This window comes from Atractosteus spatula, chromosome 8 (assembly GCF_055471065.1).
Source record: "Atractosteus spatula isolate fAtrSpa1 chromosome 8, fAtrSpa1.hap1, whole genome shotgun sequence".
Classification (NCBI taxonomy): Eukaryota; Metazoa; Chordata; class Actinopteri; order Semionotiformes; family Lepisosteidae; genus Atractosteus; species Atractosteus spatula.
The window spans coordinates 45,526,998-45,546,778 of record NC_142713.1 but is presented as its reverse complement, the minus strand read 5'-3'; the positions used below and the strand labels follow the sequence as shown (position 1 = coordinate 45,546,778).

Sequence of the window (19,781 nt, the reverse complement as noted above, 5' to 3'; positions counted from 1 at the left end):
CGTTCCTGGAAGTACAATAATTTTCTGCCAAGAAAAGAGCAGCTTCAAGCCTCTGTATAACACCTATTGCTGCCCCCTACCGAGGAGGAGTCGACGACATTGAAAGGACGATTATAGTACTTAAAGTGTTGGATATAAAACAACAATTAGATACATTTAAAGGAAAGAGATCCACAAAAGTACTTCTTGTTTCTTTTAATCATTCGTGTTTACAAACTTTCCATGAAATTAAACGCTTCTGTTATTACCTTTACGTTAAGTAACATTAAGAACAGATTGAAATGTTAAGTAATTCTGCTGCTAAAAAAACTTTTAAGCGTGTAAAGCAAGGGTGCCCAGCTCCAGTCCTGGAGGGTGCAGCACTTTGTATACAGTAGGTGTCTTTAAATCAGCGGAACCTTTGGAGTTTGGAAAATCTGTTACCCTACTCCAGTTAGGCCAATGATAATTTCAGTTGGCCTCTTAAGAGCTGAGGTACAGAGTAAATCTGCAAATATGGGGTTGGGTACTCCCAATTTATCGTATAATGCTCGAAGGTCATCTTACTAAAAAGTTTTAAAGGATAAAAACAGACAGTGACCACGATACAGATTTTAAACATCTGTTTTCACTAAGATGTATGCATTTTAAAAGAAGTGATCTTTATCTAAAATACTGTAATAGTTTCGGGTTCGGCGAGGACAGACTCAGTGACTCAGACACTCGTTGAGTAGAGAAAACAGCGCTTTTATTGAACTTCGGTACAGCCAGCACAGCACTCCGCGCCAGCAGAGCAAAAGACAAGACTGAAAGTGAGAGAGAACGAGAGAGAACGAGTAAGCGCCAGAGCGGGAGCAACACATTGGGGTCTATTCGGGTAGCTACGCAGGGATAGGGTGGCAATTGGATACAAGTATAACAGGGGTGCGAAACCAGGGAACTATTTACAAGAATGCGGGCGATCTCATCATCACACACTAAATTAAATGTAGCAAACAGCGGGACCGCGGGAGGTTCCGCTTGTAAGCTGAAGTCAGGTAAGCACGATTTGAGAAGAGTGGTGATTACGCCCAGGGCCAACGGGAATAGTACTGCACGGGGTGAATACTCTGTCCGGTAAAGTCCAGGTTCATCCTCATAGAGTTCAATCGGTTCGTCGTCAGATGGCAAAGTTAACAGCGGGAGCTGTTAAGAACACATTAGTTATGGATGCCAGCAGTCATATCACCCTGCAAATCAAAACTGTCAGCTCACTGAAGCTCAGCAGGTGTGAGTCTGGTTAGTACCTGGATAAGAGACTGCTGTGAAAGCTATTGCAAGGCTGCTGCTGGTAGAGGTATTAGTGGGTTCAGTAGGGGGCGCTCACCCTGCGGCCTGTGTGGGTCCTCATGGCCCAGTACAGTGATGGGGATGTTATACTGTTGAAAGGCGCTGTCCTTCAGATGCAACGTAAAACTGAGGTCCTGACACTCTGTGGACATTAAAAATCCCAGGGTGTTTCTTGAAAAGAGGAGGGGTGTTACCCCGATGTCCTGGACAAATATTCCATTGGCCTTTCCCAATCATGGTAATAATCCCCATCTCTGAATTGGCTTCATCACTCTGTTCTCCCCCACACTGATAGCTGATGTGTGGTGAGCATACGTTGCATCATACTACACATTGGTGGTTATCTGTAAAATGCTTTGAGTGGAGTGTCCAGAAAAGCTCTATATAAATGTAATGATTTTTTATTATTTTTATTAATAATGACAGACACCGTAATGGAAGGTGTGCTGAAATTGACAGTAAATAAACAAAAATCAGTCGAAACAAGGTAAATGCTTATCCCTTATGGCATCCTCTGTTGAGATGCAGTTCATTATCTCTTGTTGGTGAAATTAGATATCATGGCAAATCTAACATGGATAAAAAGATTTAAATGGTTGACGATGTAGAAAAAGTGCTTTCCACTGTTTTAACAATATGTGCAAGTTTTAGAAAATTTAAACAAATGTATTCACTTGAAATACATCCACTTTACACCAAGCACATTTTTGTCAGGAAGACGCTAGTCAGTTAAATAGTTCTTGATTTTACTTACAAACTAACATTCCCAGTTGTTACTGATGCTGAGTACAGCTGTTTTAAAGACATTTTGCTTGACTTGTGTTTCTAGGAATAAATGTTGCCCAAAGCATATAGTTCAATAATGATGATATAATGAAAAAGCTAATACCACATTTGCATGTCTACAATATATGTGCAATTTTTGTCTTTGTGCTATTTTATTCTTAATAGAAATACCATCCCATAAAGTAAAAAAATGAACAATGACAATCAACTTTCAACATGCTGTATGGGTAGCTACAATAGATTAACTATATCTGTAATCAATGATGTGTTTATATTAGTAACTGCTAAAGGCCAAGCAACAACAATGCTGCCATATCAAGGTGTATCATCTGTCAAACAACCAGCACCAGGCAGGGTACAACCTGGACGGGACGCCAGTCCATCACAGGGCACACACAGACACAGACACACACCATAGGAACAATTTTCTCAGATGCCAGTTAGCCTACCAATATGTCTTTGACCTGTGGGAGGAAACCCCTGTGAACACAGGGAGAACATGTAAGCTCCACACAGACAGCACCACAGGTCCAGAACTGGGTCCCAGTGCTGGAAGGCAGCAATACTGTACTAATTGTACTACTGTACTACTGTACCCTCTTTAGACATCATCCCTGATATCTGAATGATTCTATAAGTTAGCATTATAAACATATACAAAAATAAGACATTAAAAGAACTCAGATGCTTCCGTTTTATTCTGGATTTCTAACATCAAAAAAGAAAGGGAAACTTAATTGGTTTCAGTTTGCTTACTTAGTATTTTACTTCCAGTTAAAATAATGTATTAATGTTACATAAAATTAAAAAATAGTTTCAGCAAGAAAAAATATAATTAACCGTGTCTGACATCTCACAGCATTAAAGAGTTCAGAAATAAGGTTTGAATGCTTAAGTTATTTACATGATCTAAAATTAAAGAATACCCTTGCCTTCTAAATTGTGATAGTAATATTGAGTCAGAGTAAAAGCCTGTGATAAATTACACTGTGTTTGACAAAGTGTTGCAAAGTCTGCAAAAATCCCTTTTCCTATATACATATATAATAATCATTAAATTACTTTCACTTAGCTAAAAGGACATTTTAACAATACAGAAATAGAGTACAGTGTGTTTGTTATTCCATTTTGGCAGATATGTGCAAATGAAAGAATGTTGTGACTTGTACATTAACATTTCCTCACTGTACCAATACAAGGCCATTCATTTAGGAAATGTTTCCATCTGAATAATAGTAACCTGTGTTGTGAATTAATATTCCAATTACTTTATTGAATTTAACTTAAATGGTACTCCATTTTAATGTCACATTCAGAAGAAAAAAAACACTCTCAAAATTCCATGTTAACTCAAAAATTGTTGAACATGAAAACACCATTTGGGGATCTTTTCAAACTGAATAAAAACTAACTGTTTTAAATACACCCCTATACATTCTCTTGTATCAAAAGACTTAATACAAATAAACACATTTTGAATTTGTCGAGACATGCATTTTTATCAGATAGTACAAAACAAAAAATGTAACAGTTGTATCCAGTGTAAAGTACATTAATGGCTTCATACTGCAAATAAACATTTTTATTATGAAGTGTCATTTCACCTGAGATTTAATGTTAATTAAATATTTTGAAACAAAACAACATCAATTTGTTCAAACTATAATAAATACGGTATACAACATGGCTTTAAGTAATCAATTTCCACCCCTTCCTATAGCAAATAAGAAAAATCACATACAAATGAAAATGACTCAATCTGCTAAATGCTAAGAAGGCATGAGCACACAAACAAGTAAAAGTATTTAACTTAAGACAAGGCACACAATTCCAGTCATGAAGGGCCAGGAGGTTTCTGTTTCCTTATACCTCTGTCCTTAATTATTTAACTCAGTATTTGCTTAATTGAAACAATGAATTGTCCTGTGAAACAATTCATTTTTCTTAAGTTGTAAATTTAGAAATGAAATATGCAACCCTGCCTTAAGGCATGGAAATTACAGTTGTACATGCTTGCAGACAATATGACAGATGAGGGGAGGGTTCCACATCAGCCCTTTAAAATGAGATTATCCTTCACACAGAAATATCCACAGGTTTGAGGATCCATCCTTTCTTTCCTTGATTTTCATCGCAAAGGATCCCAAAGCATTTTACATATAAAAGGAGAATTGTATTTCAAGGTGCAGTATGATCAACCAATGAGATCCTAAAAAAAAGAAATCAAAAACATTAAAAAGGAGTAACATTTTTCAATATCAGCCATTGTTATTATTTACTATGATTGTAATGTATCGTCTACATTGTATGGTGTTGTCTGTTGTACTGTGTCTTCTGCTGTACTGTGTATGTCTCGAGAGATCAGCGCGAATAAGAATTCCATCATACACATACATATGGCAATAAACTCCTCTACTTTCATTCTAAATCTCTCAGATGGAATATTTTGAAGTAGTACTTGTTGGTAAGTATTCAAACTGTAATTTGCATGTACTGTAGGTTGTAAAACAGCATTGGTAATGGTTTTGGATTTTGCGTGCTTTCAGGCGGCTACAAAATACTCTTTGTTCTCTAAATGAAGTTTTGACGTGAAAATCAGGAGAAGGCAACAAATACCTGCTGTACAGACAAGAAGAAGCACCAGAGATTATACAAGAGTCGCATTTGAAACAAATGTGTCTTTGCTTATATGCGTTGTTATTATGCCTCGTTTTCCACAAAGAAAACACTGCATTCACACTTTCAGGTTCAGCACCGCTGTACAACACTATAAATTCACTTTCAAGTTTTTCTGTATACAGCACGTGGTAAACACTTCACTGCCACGTCATGTTATTCCTCTGCAAAATCAACTTTAAAATGATGAAAAACGATGACAAATCTGGCTAAGGTCAAAGGACACACTGGGATAAGTTTTCTCAAAGCATTCATTGGATTGTAAAATCATAATGCTCCATGCTTCCTTTGTCCTAGGGACATTACTTGATTGAGGTATCCAGTAAAAGCTGAGATAATACGGAAGACAATAGAATGGTATTTAAATAAGGAAATGTCTTTATTACAGCAGCGGGGAAAGTTAAATACACTTGAGGATAACATTTTGGGTCTAATTACTAGCCAAGATACTTAAATTAACCCATTTTACGTTAGAGCAGCATTTTGAGAACATACTGTACATGTACAGTAACTGCCTAATAAAAGAAACATCAACATAAAGTGTCTTAACAGGGCAGTGGGCCATCAGTAGCCAACAGGACAGCTTCACTGCGTCTTGGCATAGATTCTACAAAGCATCTGGAACTCTACTGGAGGGATGCAGCACCATTCTTTCGGGAGAAATTTCATCATTTTGTGTTTTGCTGGTGGTGGAGGAAAATGCTGTCTCAGGATTGGTCCAGAATCGCCCGTAAGTGTTCAGCTAGGTGGGGATCTGGTGACTGGCTTATGACAGCAGCCATATCACTCTACAACTCACAACTGGCAACCACTGAAGCTAAGCTGGTGTGAGCCTGGTCAGGACCTGGATGGGAGGAATCCTGTGAAAACTAAGGTTGCTGTTGGAAGAGGTGTCAGTGGGACCAGTAGGGGGTGCTCACCCTGCAGTCTATGTGTGGGTCCTAATGCCCCAGTATAGTGATGGGAACACTATATTGTAAAAAAGTGCGGTCCTTCAGATGAGACCATAATTATACTGTATATAACATCCAGCTAACAGCAATATAATACAGGTTTAGAAGCCTACTGAACCATTAACTCCTTGCTGTTATCTACTGACTCTCTCAGCTAACAAAGCTACAATGCACCTGTAGTGAACACACACATACAACCGTATACAATACTTCTGTATACACCGGTGTCTCTCTCACACTCAGCCAGTGTGCATCACAGACAAACGCTCATTTATGGCAGGCTTGGGAAACTATTCTCCACCAACAGACATTTTTTTAAGGAGAAGCAATTTTCCTCCTCTAGTCTCAGTCTGTTTAATTAGTACTATCCAGCTACAGCTCATCCAACCATCAATTCCCAACAGCTGTGGCTTCTTAAATGGACAGCAGCTGACGGCCTGTCACGACACCTTTGGAATAAATTTGGATGCTATGAACAAAAACATCTGGATCATACCCGCAAATGCGCATTGCTGTTTCTTGTTTTTGTGAAATGGAAGATCATACACCATGAAATACAGCCCTAGCAAACATTTATAGAGCAGGTGACATTCACTAATAGATCTGAGTGAATCATACACACAACATAAGATGTCCCAGCTCAAAGTGATGCATTTTGTTGTGTTATTTGTGTATGCCTTTTTGCATACATGATGTGTAACGAATGCTGGATACTATTCCCTGCCAATATGCTTCCAGTATGCCTAGGGATTGCTAATTACAACATTAAAGGAAATCGAGTTTTATCTAAATTTAGACCAATTCCACAAAAACATCACGCAACAATCGGGCTGTGAAAGACACGTGGCATTACGTGGGGGCGTGCCCAGTGTGGAGGCCGAGCCCTGGTAGAAGGGCGACGCCTCGCCTTTGTAGTCCCAGCTGTCCCGGCTTCTAGATGATGAGCCACAGCTGGGAAGGACCTATAAAGGCACACTGGACACCCCCTGATGGGATGAGCAGGGCCACCCCCGGAAGGGGGAGTTTTACAACGACAGTCCCGGGGAGGTTGCACCCGCATAAGGTGTTCTTTTTCTTTCCTTTTTCCTTTTGCCTGTCCCATCACGCACTTTCACCTGGGCGGGCACACACACAAGTTTTTACACACCAAGTTCTTGTTTTGTTTTTGCCTTCCATGCCCTGCTCTTTTGCCACTGTGCTAGCGGTTTCTTTTTTTTCCCCCAGGCTGGACCCCGTTAAATACGGTAAGCCCAGCCTGGAGGTCAAGAGGCACAGCGGGACTCTTTCTTTTTGCTTTTTATTTTTCCACGCTTTTTGTATTGTTTGTGGTCCCTGCTAACCTCGCACCAGTGTTTCTGTCCCCTCACCCGGGGCGTAGACTATTTACCGGTGCTTGCCGCAGCGCCTCCCACAGCGCCTCCTACTACACACTGACACAGAAAACTATAAAGGACAATTTTAGCACTCCTGTTTGTTAGTATGCACCTTAAATATTAAATATATACCTGGCTTGGGACTTCCTAAATCATTTGTCATTTTTTTTTGTCTTGAAGTATAATCTGCCAAAGGCTAAGGTTATATCAGGTGATGGGTATATGGATATAAATTGTAATTAAAACAAGCTTAACTAACTTATTCAATTGATGACACCCAGCCACCTATTAGCTTTGAGACCCCTGCAATCTCTGCACTTGCCTAATCTTTTTTCTGCAGAGGTAGTTGTACTGAAGAAATCCTTATCTGAGCTATCAGAGACATTATAGGACACGACAAGAAGTATACATCCTGGAATTGATGGCATCCTTGCTGAATCGTATCTGGCTTTGAGGCCTTAGAGGGAAATATTGTTATAACAATTTGATCACCAAAACTGTCATTTCTTAATTTGATAAGATTAGAAAGAAAAAAAAATTGTCTGCTAGATTTATACCTAATGGGATTAAGATATGACTAAATCTTTCCTTCAGAAATTCATCATGTAGGAGAGATCCCAGATACTTACCTCATCGGAATCGTCATGAAAACCTCGTCCATTACTGACTTCATTGTTCAGGTTGCCGGTAATGCATGGGTCATCATCCTGTTGCTGCAAAGCAGAAAAGCGGTATGCCAATATCCTAAGGAAAGAAAGGCAGCCATGAGTCAATTTACAAGTGGAAGGTTAATAATCTAATAATTCTTCTATCTACTACCAAACCTTATTTCCAGTAAAGGCAATGTTGTTAAGTCACATTCCACTGATTTTTCCAGTGTGTCATCTGATAATAATCTTATAACTTGCAGCAACCAGACATGCTTGTATTGCTTTACATAACATTATGAATGAATTGAACACTTGCCCAACTGGGAAAAACCTATGGCCTACAGGTAAACATGACTAATAATGTCTTGAGTTGCAAATAATATTTATACAGACCAAATCAAAATATTTCATTTTGCATTGTATATTCCAAACCCATATCTTAAAATACAGTACAGTGTATATATTTGCAAATTCCTACAGATTCAACTACCATAAATTCATGAAAAAAACATTCTCTTTTGAATGATAGCTGTATGAAGTTGACTTTTTTCTTTTTTCTTACCTTCCTCCAAATACATATTTTCTAACAATGAGAAATACAGCAGCACTTAACGCCACTATCATAATGGTAATGGACAAAGCAGTCACGATGGTGGTCTCCTACAGTGAACAAAAAAGAAGAAAAATGGTTTCTATTAACCTGCTTTACAGAAAAGCAAAGAATGTACCACTGGAATCTTTTAGAAATTACTCACAGGTTTTGACTCTGAAGCCTGAGAAAATGCCCCACATTGCTTATTTATGTTCTTCTCTTTACGCTGTGGTGTAAATCCTCCTTCACATTTATCACCTGGAACTTTTCGATATCTGCGGCAATAATAACAATTGTCAGCTATCAACAGATGTTAAAACACAAGACAGAAAGGCAGAGTTATTTTAATATGCATTTGCCCGCACATTACATTGCAAAATGATTAGCAAAATATTTGCGTCATTAGGTACTTTTCAGTTAATGTAATTTTGTTGTTTTCCAAAGAGTACAGTTAACTGGTATCAGAGAAATAATGTTTATTTTTTACAGGTAGTTTCCATTATATACTCTACATGTAAATATGACATTGGTAAGAAGATTATACCTTCATTTTAATGTAAAGCTGAATGATAACTCTCAGAAAAAAGAAACAATTTCAAATATTTGTCAAATCAACAGAAAGCTACGCATAATTTTTAGCTATACATAAAAATTAAGTTATTGATTTACCCATTTAAAAATATAAGTGAAGAAGCATAAAAGCAAAGAGAAGACGTGGATAGAACACAGAGTGTGGAACTGAAATGCATGGAAGTTATGCTCAAGCTTCAGCATGCACTAGTAAAACCTCAATACAATAATAAGCTTTTAATTTCATAAGTACTACAACAAATACATTTCCAAGCTTGTGATCGGGAATAATCGTTCCAGGCTACTATTGCACCTTTGCTTTGCAACTTCACACATTTCCAGCCAGCAAGGTAATTAAGAGTTTATATGGCTGATTGACTTTAAATTATTGTGGACAGCTGGGATTCATCCTTAGGTCAGACTTTTGACCTTTTCTCTTCAAATGCGATTTCACTAAAGAATGTCATCCTTACCAATAAACTTATTTTTATCAACTTTTTTATTCATTTAAAAAAAAAATAATTATAACATGTTCTTTTTAAATGGCATACTTTTGTTAACATATGAATTAAGAAATAATAGGCTTTCAGCTATAACTAATTCCAAAACTCAGTGGACAATGAATAAATATTCTTAACTAAGTGTACATTACCCAGATGTTTGGAGCAACTCTTCCTGTCCATTTAAACACAACTCGAGTGTATGGTTCTCGAAAGCAGGCTGTTCAATACACTCTGAACTGTTTTCATGGCGATAGTAACCATAGTCACTGGGGAGAAAAATAAAATGTGTGGTGATGTAGGAGAAACACAGTTAATGACTCCAGAACATTTTGCAAAATGGTGCTGAAATTCAAGAAAATCACAATCTGCCTGTAGAAGACTAATAATGGCTGTATGTCCTTAGCTCCTTTTATGATGTTTTCATCATTGTGCTATTGTTATCATTTTACTTTTAAAACAATCTACTGTTATTGGTATTGATCACAGCAAATTCACTGACTAAGGAGAAAATGAAAAACACCTTTGGCATTATTTTGTTGATAATACCCTTGCAAACTACACATTTTGCTGCACTGTTGTGCTGCAGCAATGTGGTGTAAAGAAACTACACACCTATAAAAGTAGAAAAAGTGGGATCTTCAAATTCTGATCAACCAATCAGGGAAAACCTGAGCAACAACTCACTCTAAACTAAAAGAATTACTCATCAATCCATTTGGCTAAGCCACTCGCTGCTTTTAGAAGGGATTAACCTGTTGGAACAGCTACAAAAATATGTCAGAATTTCAACAACGAAGAATAATGCTTCACAATGAGACCTCAAAGAAATCATCCATATAATCCCGTTGCCAACAGATGAAGGTCGCATTCTTTCAAAAACCACATAGAAGCTGGTGTATAACAGCTTCTCAATGATAAAAGAAGTTACATACAGTACATGTATCTTCCATGGGAACAATATCTACTAGCACTGTCAACACTGGCAATCTTGTTTTGGTGATCAGTATGTGATGAAGAGAGCAGGACTGGGAATTCTGGAAGTTCATACTTGTGAACTGGGACAAAGGCAAATAAGGACTGGAGCTTATTTCAGCAGCTGTCTGAGCAGCCCTCTTCAGGATCTGGTCTGCTCGCCCTATATGAGGAAGGGGCTAGAAAGTCTGATGTCAGCCATCAGGCTCCAGTAGCCTGAAGCATACTGTAATGTTTTCTCACTTGTAAGTGGATATTCAAGCACTTGCCAATGTTTAACACTGAGAATACTGAGGTCCTCCACACAAATCAGTCCCCAGCTCTGGCAATTCAAATTCATGGGCAGTCCCTGCAGATTATCGAGCATTTCCTGTCCTATGGTTGTCATAAATCACAATTGACTGGCATCATCAAAGAGGTGTAACCAATTCAAATGTGCTGCCTTTGACTGTCTGTGGCAACTGTGATCCCCATGTTACTCGAAGATGACATAGCATCCTCTCACATGCAAAACCAATGGGCATTGAGAGAATTATCAATCTCACATTTACTTTGTTAGACCAGGTATGTTGTCCAACTGTCCAATTACAGGCTTCGGAAGAAAGTATTTTATCATTCTGTTTGGGAACTCATGCCAGAACTAGACTCTATCTATCCAGGATTGGTTTCATCAACCTTCTTCAGACTCACAGATAAGATAATCATGGAAAGCAATCATCCCCAACTTGTAGAGATACCAAGAGAATTAGTTATTGTTATTAATAATCATGTATTAGTACTATTCTTACCACATGTAATCATGTCTTGTGCATGGGCAGGGTGTCTCTTCTTTGCTGACAATGTAATCCCTTCCATTTCTGCAGACTGACAGCTTTTTCAGTCTCCTGAACCTCTCCTTGTACCCAAGAACACAACCATCATTATCAGAGCTTTCTTCATCTGATGAATGGGCTAACCACAAAACATAGTCCTTGTCTTCACCTGGGTTAAAACATGACTCAGAATTATTTCTAAAATATTTACAAATTAGAAAATGAACAGATTTTTTTAAATGGAACAAGAAAAGGTTTATTAAATGCTGAAAAAAAGAAGAAAAGAAACACAGCCTTTCGGCTGTGGACACTTCTTCGGATGTAGTTTTTGAAATACAACACTTTAGAGGTTAGTCCAACAAATTTGGTTTTACGGACAAAATGTCCCTATTCTCTCATTTACTGGACATACACTGAATGGCATTCAGAAAAATTGATGACAGTAAAAGCCTTTTACTATCATAAAAATACCAGGTACTCAGCTGCTGGTGGTAAACCTGTTAGACTAACATAAGAAAATGTTAATCATTTTCTTTTTGATTGATAGTGTATGACAAGATATTCTGTCAATTATAATCTACGATATACTTATGTTGTTGCGTTAGTGATGTAAGCACTTTTTAATTTCCAATATTAAATAAAAAAGTGCAAAGAGTTTTGTAATTGTGCAGTTCCTATACCTACTGTACAAGCCTGTTAAATTTTCCTTTGTTACTGGATCATTACAGAGATCTTTAGGACCAGGCTACAGTACATTCTGAGATTAGCCTTTTATCAATATTTATAGTGTGGAAGAGTTAACATTTTTGGTGCTTTGAGTGATAGTGTTTGCCAAGGCAATCTAAATATCTGTTATTTATTTGCCTAGTACATTTGTCCCTTTTCCATATTATCGATGAGTTTTATAATATGGGCTACAACTTACCTTTCTTTATGCCTTTCACAGAGAAGTTTAAGGGTTATATTTTTCAAAAGTACATTGTTTATGTTTTTTGCAATCTATAAATGTATATTTTGTTGCCAAAAGTATTACAGGAATACTTCCCGATAAATCTCTGGAATGAACTACAGTACCTAAGTATGTAAGCTTGCCTAAACTTATATCCTGTATTCTGTCATGAAATGACAGCAGGTAGCACACAAATGAGGAAGTTGGGTTGAATAGCTTCCTGTTAGAAGTACAGGTTAGCACTAGTGGCTTTTCTGCACACACTATTTTCAAATCCATATGTCATAAAAATGATAAAAAAAGCTGCAATTTGGTACATGTCCCTATAACAATTAAAGGTCATTTTCTCAAATCACGTGAAAATGGGCAGTTGTGAGTATATCCCGGATGTTATTTTCTCTTACACAGATGCTTCTCTTTTTTCTACACTCTTATAATTATAAGTTATTAAGAGGAGAACGTTGGCTCTCTTTGCCTTTCTGTCATATTAATTTGAATTTCACAAGTAAATTTCACAATGTACTTAACCGTCAGCTCTGGAGACTTTAGTTTTACATATTTGACCCCTGGAGGTAATTTTCCACCAATTCTGACAAATTACACAACCATTAAATTTCTTATCCTTCTGGTTGTTTTATGAATGAAGTAAAAATGCTGTCACCGTTGGCAGTCTGGATATACTGGCTATTTTTATGAACAATCCCCTTTATATTAAGGTGCTTCTTTTTATTTTTGCTTTTCATAACATATTTAATAATTATTCTCTATTATATCTCTATTCTTTATTATATCTTTCTTCTTTAATCAACAAACAGAACATTAAGGGTGCTTTGTGAAAAAATATATAATGTTGTAGTTATATTTGTTATACATGATTAAACACAAAGGAAATTAAACTTTAAAATAATAAGCTCAGTTTCAGTACACAAATGATGGATAGAAAAGCATTTTCAAACACGCTAATCTGAGACCTTGATGTAAGAGGTTGTGGGTAAATTAACGTAAATATGGTGAAACAAGGCTCATACAGGAGGATTTATAAAAACTCATTATAGCAAGTAAGACAAAAGAAATAAGAAGCACTAAGATTCCTTTGAAAAACATACCAAAATACAGACTTACAGTCTCGTGTGAGGAGCTCCTCAAAATCAATGGTGACCGACACCCATGTGACCTTAGAATCTTCTTCTGTCCTGTAGCCCCAGATACTGATGTTCATTGTCTTGGTACCTGGTTCAGATGCTAGTCCAGCAAAGGTCATTGGCTGCTGTGTAAAATCATATGACTTCCAGCACTGTCCCTCGTCCGTCGAAAACCTAAACAGAGGCACAGGCAACACAGAAATACATGGCTTACCGATCCATAGGGAAATTATATAATAGAACATCAAGCCACATATGACAGTGTTGAAAAAGCTTATGCCATGATAACCTAAGTCCTCTTCCTCTGATTTCTTTAAATCATTCTTAAAAACTCATTGTTTTATCATTGTATTATCATTTTATTCTGACACAAAACTAATGAACTGAATATGTCAAAACAAACACAATCCTAAATATTTTCATGATGGAGCAAAGCTAAATTGGAACTTTTGCTGGTTTTTAGGGATTCATTCAGGAAAAATGCTAGAAATTGTTTCAGGTCAGCAGGCATCCTTGAGTAAGTTAAAGTACTTTATTGATTTGATGGCCTTGTTGATATTAAATTCCACAGCCACAACGAGTCCTCCGGAATCCAGAATGGCATAATGATGTGGGCCTTTCAAAGTTCTCATCCAGCTGTACCCTCCATCATCCGAAATATAAATGTCAGGCCTGGCTGATTTGATGGAATCTCCAACACTCCCTATAAGCAGGACAAATGACGTGCATTAGAACAAGGAGATCATAACATTGTAACTTTTTGTTTTGACTTTGCTGATCCTGGTCATGACTAATTGTGATTAGTAATAACTCACCATGAGCAATAACAAGCCCAGTGGCACTTGGGTCAGACAGTGGTATCAAGGGAGCCAAATCATGAATCCGGCTGTACTCCCCATGAATATGAAGATTGCACTACAGAAACACAGAAACACCACATTGATCTCTTCAACTAATTTTTGTTCTGTTCTGCTAAGAGCTCCAAATAAAAAATAAGATCGAAGAAGCAATGTTAGGTCCAATGTCCATGTTGAAATATTTGTATTTTTTTTTCAGAAACATTAAAAGAAATGCTTCAGTATATCTTGTTTACATTATGAAAGGAAATAAGCATATTCTGCAGCTGAGGTTTCAGTGAGGTTGATATTATTTCACTAGTTATACCACCAAACAATAGTGCTTAATTTTAATTCAGTCACATAAAAGAAGTGACTTTGTGACTTTTTCATTTAATGTGAGATAAAAAATTCCCATATCCAGAGAAAAGGACACAAACACTTGTCTTTTGCAAGAATATCGTACAATTCTTTTTACTTTACAAACACAATTATTTTAAAGATGAACTCCAATTATGAAAAATGTAAAAAAAATCTGTAAAATCCTTGTATTATGTAAAACATGCAGAATGCTTTGGTGAGAAAACAGCAGAGTTTTGCAACTACCTCCTTCACAGATGCTTCACATTTAACATTTTCTGGTTTGTTTAAGAGTCTCCATTCTCCTCCTCTGTCATGGGATATGACTGATCGAATACGTCCATCTAGGAAAAAAGGTTTTTAACCCTGTTTTCAATAACATTTGCTTTGCATTTTAGAAATATACCCTTTAAAATAGTTCTAAGGTTGAAACTTCTGAATATCCTAAATATTACATGGTAACATTGAAGTGATACAAAGAAAAAAAATCTTTAACTAAAATCAACATAAACTACTAATCAAATACACTATTTCATAAATATAAAACACTGTTAGTTTTAATTCAAGCAAAAGTCATGGCAATTAATTTTTAAGATTTCTACTGCTCAATAATTTTAGCTACCTTTAAATACATATGCCTTTCACGGATGAAGGCAGTGCAATGCCTAAGAAAGAAAACTATAAGAAAAGATCACTTTATTGGCCATATACAATTTCTTGCATTGGTAAGTTGTCTTTTTGCATACCCCAACTTGCTCTCCATGAGACACACAGACAGGGAGAGAAAGCTTGGGCTCAGAGTGCAGGGTCAGCCATTTATACAGCACCCCTGGAGCAGCTGGGGTTAAGGGCCTTGCTCAGAGGCCCAATGGAGTAGGATTCCTCTGCCGGCCGTGGGATATGAAGCAGCAACCTTCCAGCCACAGGCACAGATCCTTAGCCACAGAGCCACCCCTCCGTCCTATACTATAGGCTATAGTTGTTGAATGTCTTTATGAGAAGACACTGCAGTTCTCAATTCACAATTCCACATGCCACATCCACCCATCCATCTATTCTCTAACCTCTTCATCCAATTTCAGGTCGCAGGGAGCTGGAGCCTATCCCAGCAAGCAACAGGCACAAGGGGGGATATACCCTGGACAGGGCAGCAATGCTAACCATCGTGCCACAGTGCTACTCATTTCACATTCAGTTCTTCTTTTTTAGCTTTATACTGTAAATTGATACCTATGCGCCTTATAAGGGCTCCTTTATACTTTTACCATGGATTAATTGTAACTAACATAAAAATCCCAGATCTGGTTTCATGCTTCAGTTGAATTGTTTTGTGTGCATTCGTGTGTGTGTGTGTGTGTGTGTGTGTGTGTGTACATGTGACATAACACTCCCAAAATACTACACCTTTTTCAAGGACGTTTGTCAGATAAACCCCGCGAAGTGAGGTGATGTTTGTGAAGTCACTTTTTCCTTCTGGTGAGAAAAGGTGGCGTTCCAGTGATTTGGAGAAAACAATGCCACTGTCATCAGAGGTGTAGACTGTTCCGAAATTTGTGTCTAAAAAAAGAGTCAATTCTCAGAGTATCAAAAAAAAACAAACAGTAGATATCACATAATGTTTTTTTTATCATTTCAAATAAAAACAAGTCTGGTTTCCAAATGTCTTTGGGGTTGCATCTCCATATACTAAATACCTGTTTTAAATAACAGGTTCTTGCTGATAGTAAAGCATGTTTCCTTATCTGCAAACTGAATTATGGTACAACAATGGATATGTGCTACTCACTTCTCAAATGGTTAATGACTTGTTCTGACCTAAACACAAAAGCATTTATGCATAACAGCTGAAACTCTCAGCTGCATACAGATCTTGACAAACAAGTCTGTCTTCTTTTGTGTTACAGCAAGTGAACAGCGAACACATGAATTGCGCCACACATTATTTATAAGCTCATTGTTCTACTACATACAGAGTTTCAACAGCAATCTAACTTTGTGTATTCAGCTATCCCATCTTTTTTTCTATTTTACTCTGTTACAATTTCTGGTAACAGTAGAAAGATATATTGATTTCAATGTTATCATACAGTACATACAGTAGGTCAGCTATTTAAATTAAGCAAATTACTTTGTAATTCATGTACTAAGCTCATCTCTCCTAAGCACTGTAATGTATACACTATTTTTAGCTGAATAAACAAATAAAACTAATTGCCTTGTATATATTGACTAGAAAATTGCGCCCATCCTTAAAAAATGGCAACAGAACCGAACCAAACAATTATAGCCCAATGGGTCTGTTATGTATAAGATTGTAGGAACAATCATCAGAACTAGAGGATCATCTATTTGGAAATGAAATTCATATAAGGGTTTTGTGAGCGTGGCTTTAGAAAAGGTGCTTTACTAACATATTGGTGTTCTCTGAAGAAGCAGCAAATACACAGTGAACATACTATACAGTATGCTTAGATGTCAGTACACCATTGACAAAATTCTTCATATAAGATTAATTCTCAAATTACAGGCAGTAAGCATTCATGGTAATGTGTGTATTTGGATTGGTTAATGGTGAGAGAACAGTACAGGTAGAGGCGAATGCTCCAATCTGGGTGACGTAATTAGTGGATTATCTCAGTGATCTGTATGAGGTTCACTGCTCTTCCTGAATTATATCAATGATCTAGGTTCTGATATAGTTAGAAAACTAGTGAAGTCTGCAGAAACCAGATACCAGTGACACCAGAATAGGTGGATAAGCAAACGCTATAGAAGCTGCAAAGGAAAATAAATCTTTAAAATTCAAGAATGAGAAAACATAACTAAAGTAGACAAGTATAGATTCTTAAATGCAGATAGCAAAAACATAAACTAGAAACTTTATTAAATAGAAAACACTGAACTTAAAGACGTTACTTATGAATAAGACAAGGAGTTTATATTGACACATTATTTGCAACTTTGAAAACAATATGAATGGCAAATATAATGTTTGGGCATATGGATAAAATCATAGAATTACATCAACATGGCATTATTTTAAAATTGTATAGCACACTAGCAAGACCTTGTTTAGAATATTTTGTACAATTGTGGTTACCATGTTACAAATGCATGTTGTTGCTACTCTGGAATCAGTTCAAAGTAGAGCAACCAGATAAATTCACAGGCTTAATGAAAATCCAAAACTAACAGGTGAAAAATAATGTATTGCTTTTAAGTACCCACCTCCTGGTTCATCCACATGCATAAATATCATCTCAGCATCTGCTTCAAGCACGGAATAGAACTAAAAATAAAAAAATAACTGAATTAATAAGTGCCCTTTTTCTGTCATATTGTAGGCAATAGCAAAATTTCCTTGACAGGTAAAGACGTCATTGCAGAGAAAGATGGAAAACTTTATTAAAGGGTTATTTAAAAAGCATGTATGTAAAAGTAGAAAAACAAGGAGTACTTCTAACGAAAACATGTAACAAAACGAAGAGGAAAAGAAAAATTAGTTTAAATTAGACCATTTAAAAAACATTCAAACATATTTCATAACTGAGTAACATCCTGTTTTGCTCTAGGAGAGTGCTGAAGTGTTAGGCCTGGCCAACCTTAATATAAACTGGAGCCTGTGTGGAGTAGAGGGAGAACTAGGAAGATGAAAGATTTCTTCAGGCGATAACAATCCGATCCGTGAGACTGAAGTTGTGGTCTAAGGACGAGGTCAGGTTCAAAGCTTTGGTTTCCATTTAGAAAAGTTGTAGCGAAGGCAAGGTATGAACTCCAGAGAGAGACCAATACCAGGCACAGTGTGATGTGATGTGAGGGTTTAAATGGGAATTAAGTTGATGGTGCAAAGCTGGGGATAATTAGTTACCTCGTTTGGCAGTGCTTAGGGTTGATTAGGTGCTTGTGGCGAGTAGCAGCCGTAACATAAAGTTCAGGCTTGTAAATAAGACGTAGATGATTTTGATTGCAAGTGGCCTCTGCCTTCCACCCTAAATGTACCATTAATAGGCCTGTAATGTACAATTTACAAGTGAGGTCAAGGACTGAACTGAGAAAATTCAGAAGTAGAAGGACTCATCTATCACCAGGTGTGCAATACTACAGGGATCCCCCATTCAGGTCCTGGCAGGTGTGGCTGTATGTTTTATCTTCCTTTGGAAAGCACCAGCATCTAAATAACCTCAAGAGGTGTTTAAACTGGTCTGATCCAGCCAATATTGAGCTGATTCATTAAAGGCCAATCTGGCCTAAAAACCTGAAAAACACCCTTGAATTTCACTGAGGACCCCTGCTATAAAACATATACTGTAATACAAAACTAAAATCTGGACTTGTACTTGGAGAAATATCTTTCAGATTCATTAAGATCTTCCTGTTTTATAGGAAAATGTGGTTATGTCAAAGTTGATAGCTTGCCATCATTCAAAACACAGCTGGGTGAAATCCCTGGATCCCTTAGCTACTAACAACTGAATGGCCTCCTCTTCTCTGTAACCATTCATGTTCTTATGGAAGTAGGGCTGCTCTCTGTCCCTTTTTTACTGGGGTCGTTCTCTTTCTGAGCCAGGTGTCCCGAAAAATCTTGAATACTTCCTGTGATATTTTTGGCAAATCCCCGATACTAAGCATTAGCATCAATAACAATAATTTTATACATGCTGTTCTCCCCTCTGCCTGAAATGTAAGTTAGTATATTGTATAATACGTAAAGCATAATGTGTAGGCAGCTTTAAAGTTGGTTTCATAGCAAGTTTTTTTTTTAAACAATAAGAAGCAGGATGGAGTCCACCCCTACCCTTTTGTCTGGCAACCAAGCTGGTAAGAGAGCTTACTGAGCTGCATTCCAGCTGAGGGTGTACGTTCATGTCCGTGGCTCTGTACTCTCATATTTCAGACACCTGTTTGTTTCTGCCCTGCTCTTGACTTTCAGGTTCCATAATCATCCTGGGAGATTTGCTCTTTTTCTGTATTGTCAGCGGCACAAGTAAGGCACCGATGAGGATCATTGTGGTTAGCAGATTGTAAAAAAATCTATTCTGATGCCTCATGTTCATGCAAATGTCCTCCAGACTACACAAACGTGCCTCATTGCCATTGGCCTTATGCAAAACGATTAGGTCCACCTGAAGTCAAATATTATTAATAAAATAAATATAATATAATGTAATATAATGTCAAGACATTTAATAAATATAATTCTCTTAACGCAAAAAGATATCAAAAGGCAAGAAAAACACTCATAATAATCTAAGAATCATATCACTTAAAAGCAAAAAAGACACGATTTTTAAATCATTAG

General features: G+C 37.1%; 1 protein-coding gene across 1 annotated transcript in view; it reads right to left on the bottom strand.

Annotated features, from left to right (window-relative positions):
• Nucleotides 1-2,774: 2,774 nt before the first annotated feature.
• Nucleotides 2,775-19,781, bottom strand: part of LOC148829685 (sortilin) — a 33,022-nt gene continuing 16,015 nt past the window's right edge. Inside the window, exons 10-21 of the mRNA XM_088924262.1 lie at nt 17,711-17,771; nt 15,887-16,039; nt 14,729-14,826; nt 14,102-14,201; nt 13,818-13,989; nt 13,267-13,460; nt 11,172-11,364; nt 9,561-9,677; nt 8,502-8,613; nt 8,309-8,406; nt 7,726-7,840; nt 2,775-4,303 (exon numbers count right to left, since the gene is read on the bottom strand). Of these exons, the coding sequence (XP_088780388.1) occupies nt 4,289-4,303; nt 7,726-7,840; nt 8,309-8,406; nt 8,502-8,613; nt 9,561-9,677; nt 11,172-11,364; nt 13,267-13,460; nt 13,818-13,989; nt 14,102-14,201; nt 14,729-14,826; nt 15,887-16,039; nt 17,711-17,771 (1,428 nt within the window). The 3' untranslated portion in view covers nt 2,775-4,288. The remainder of the gene's footprint in view (nt 4,304-7,725; nt 7,841-8,308; nt 8,407-8,501; nt 8,614-9,560; nt 9,678-11,171; nt 11,365-13,266; nt 13,461-13,817; nt 13,990-14,101; nt 14,202-14,728; nt 14,827-15,886; nt 16,040-17,710; nt 17,772-19,781) is intronic.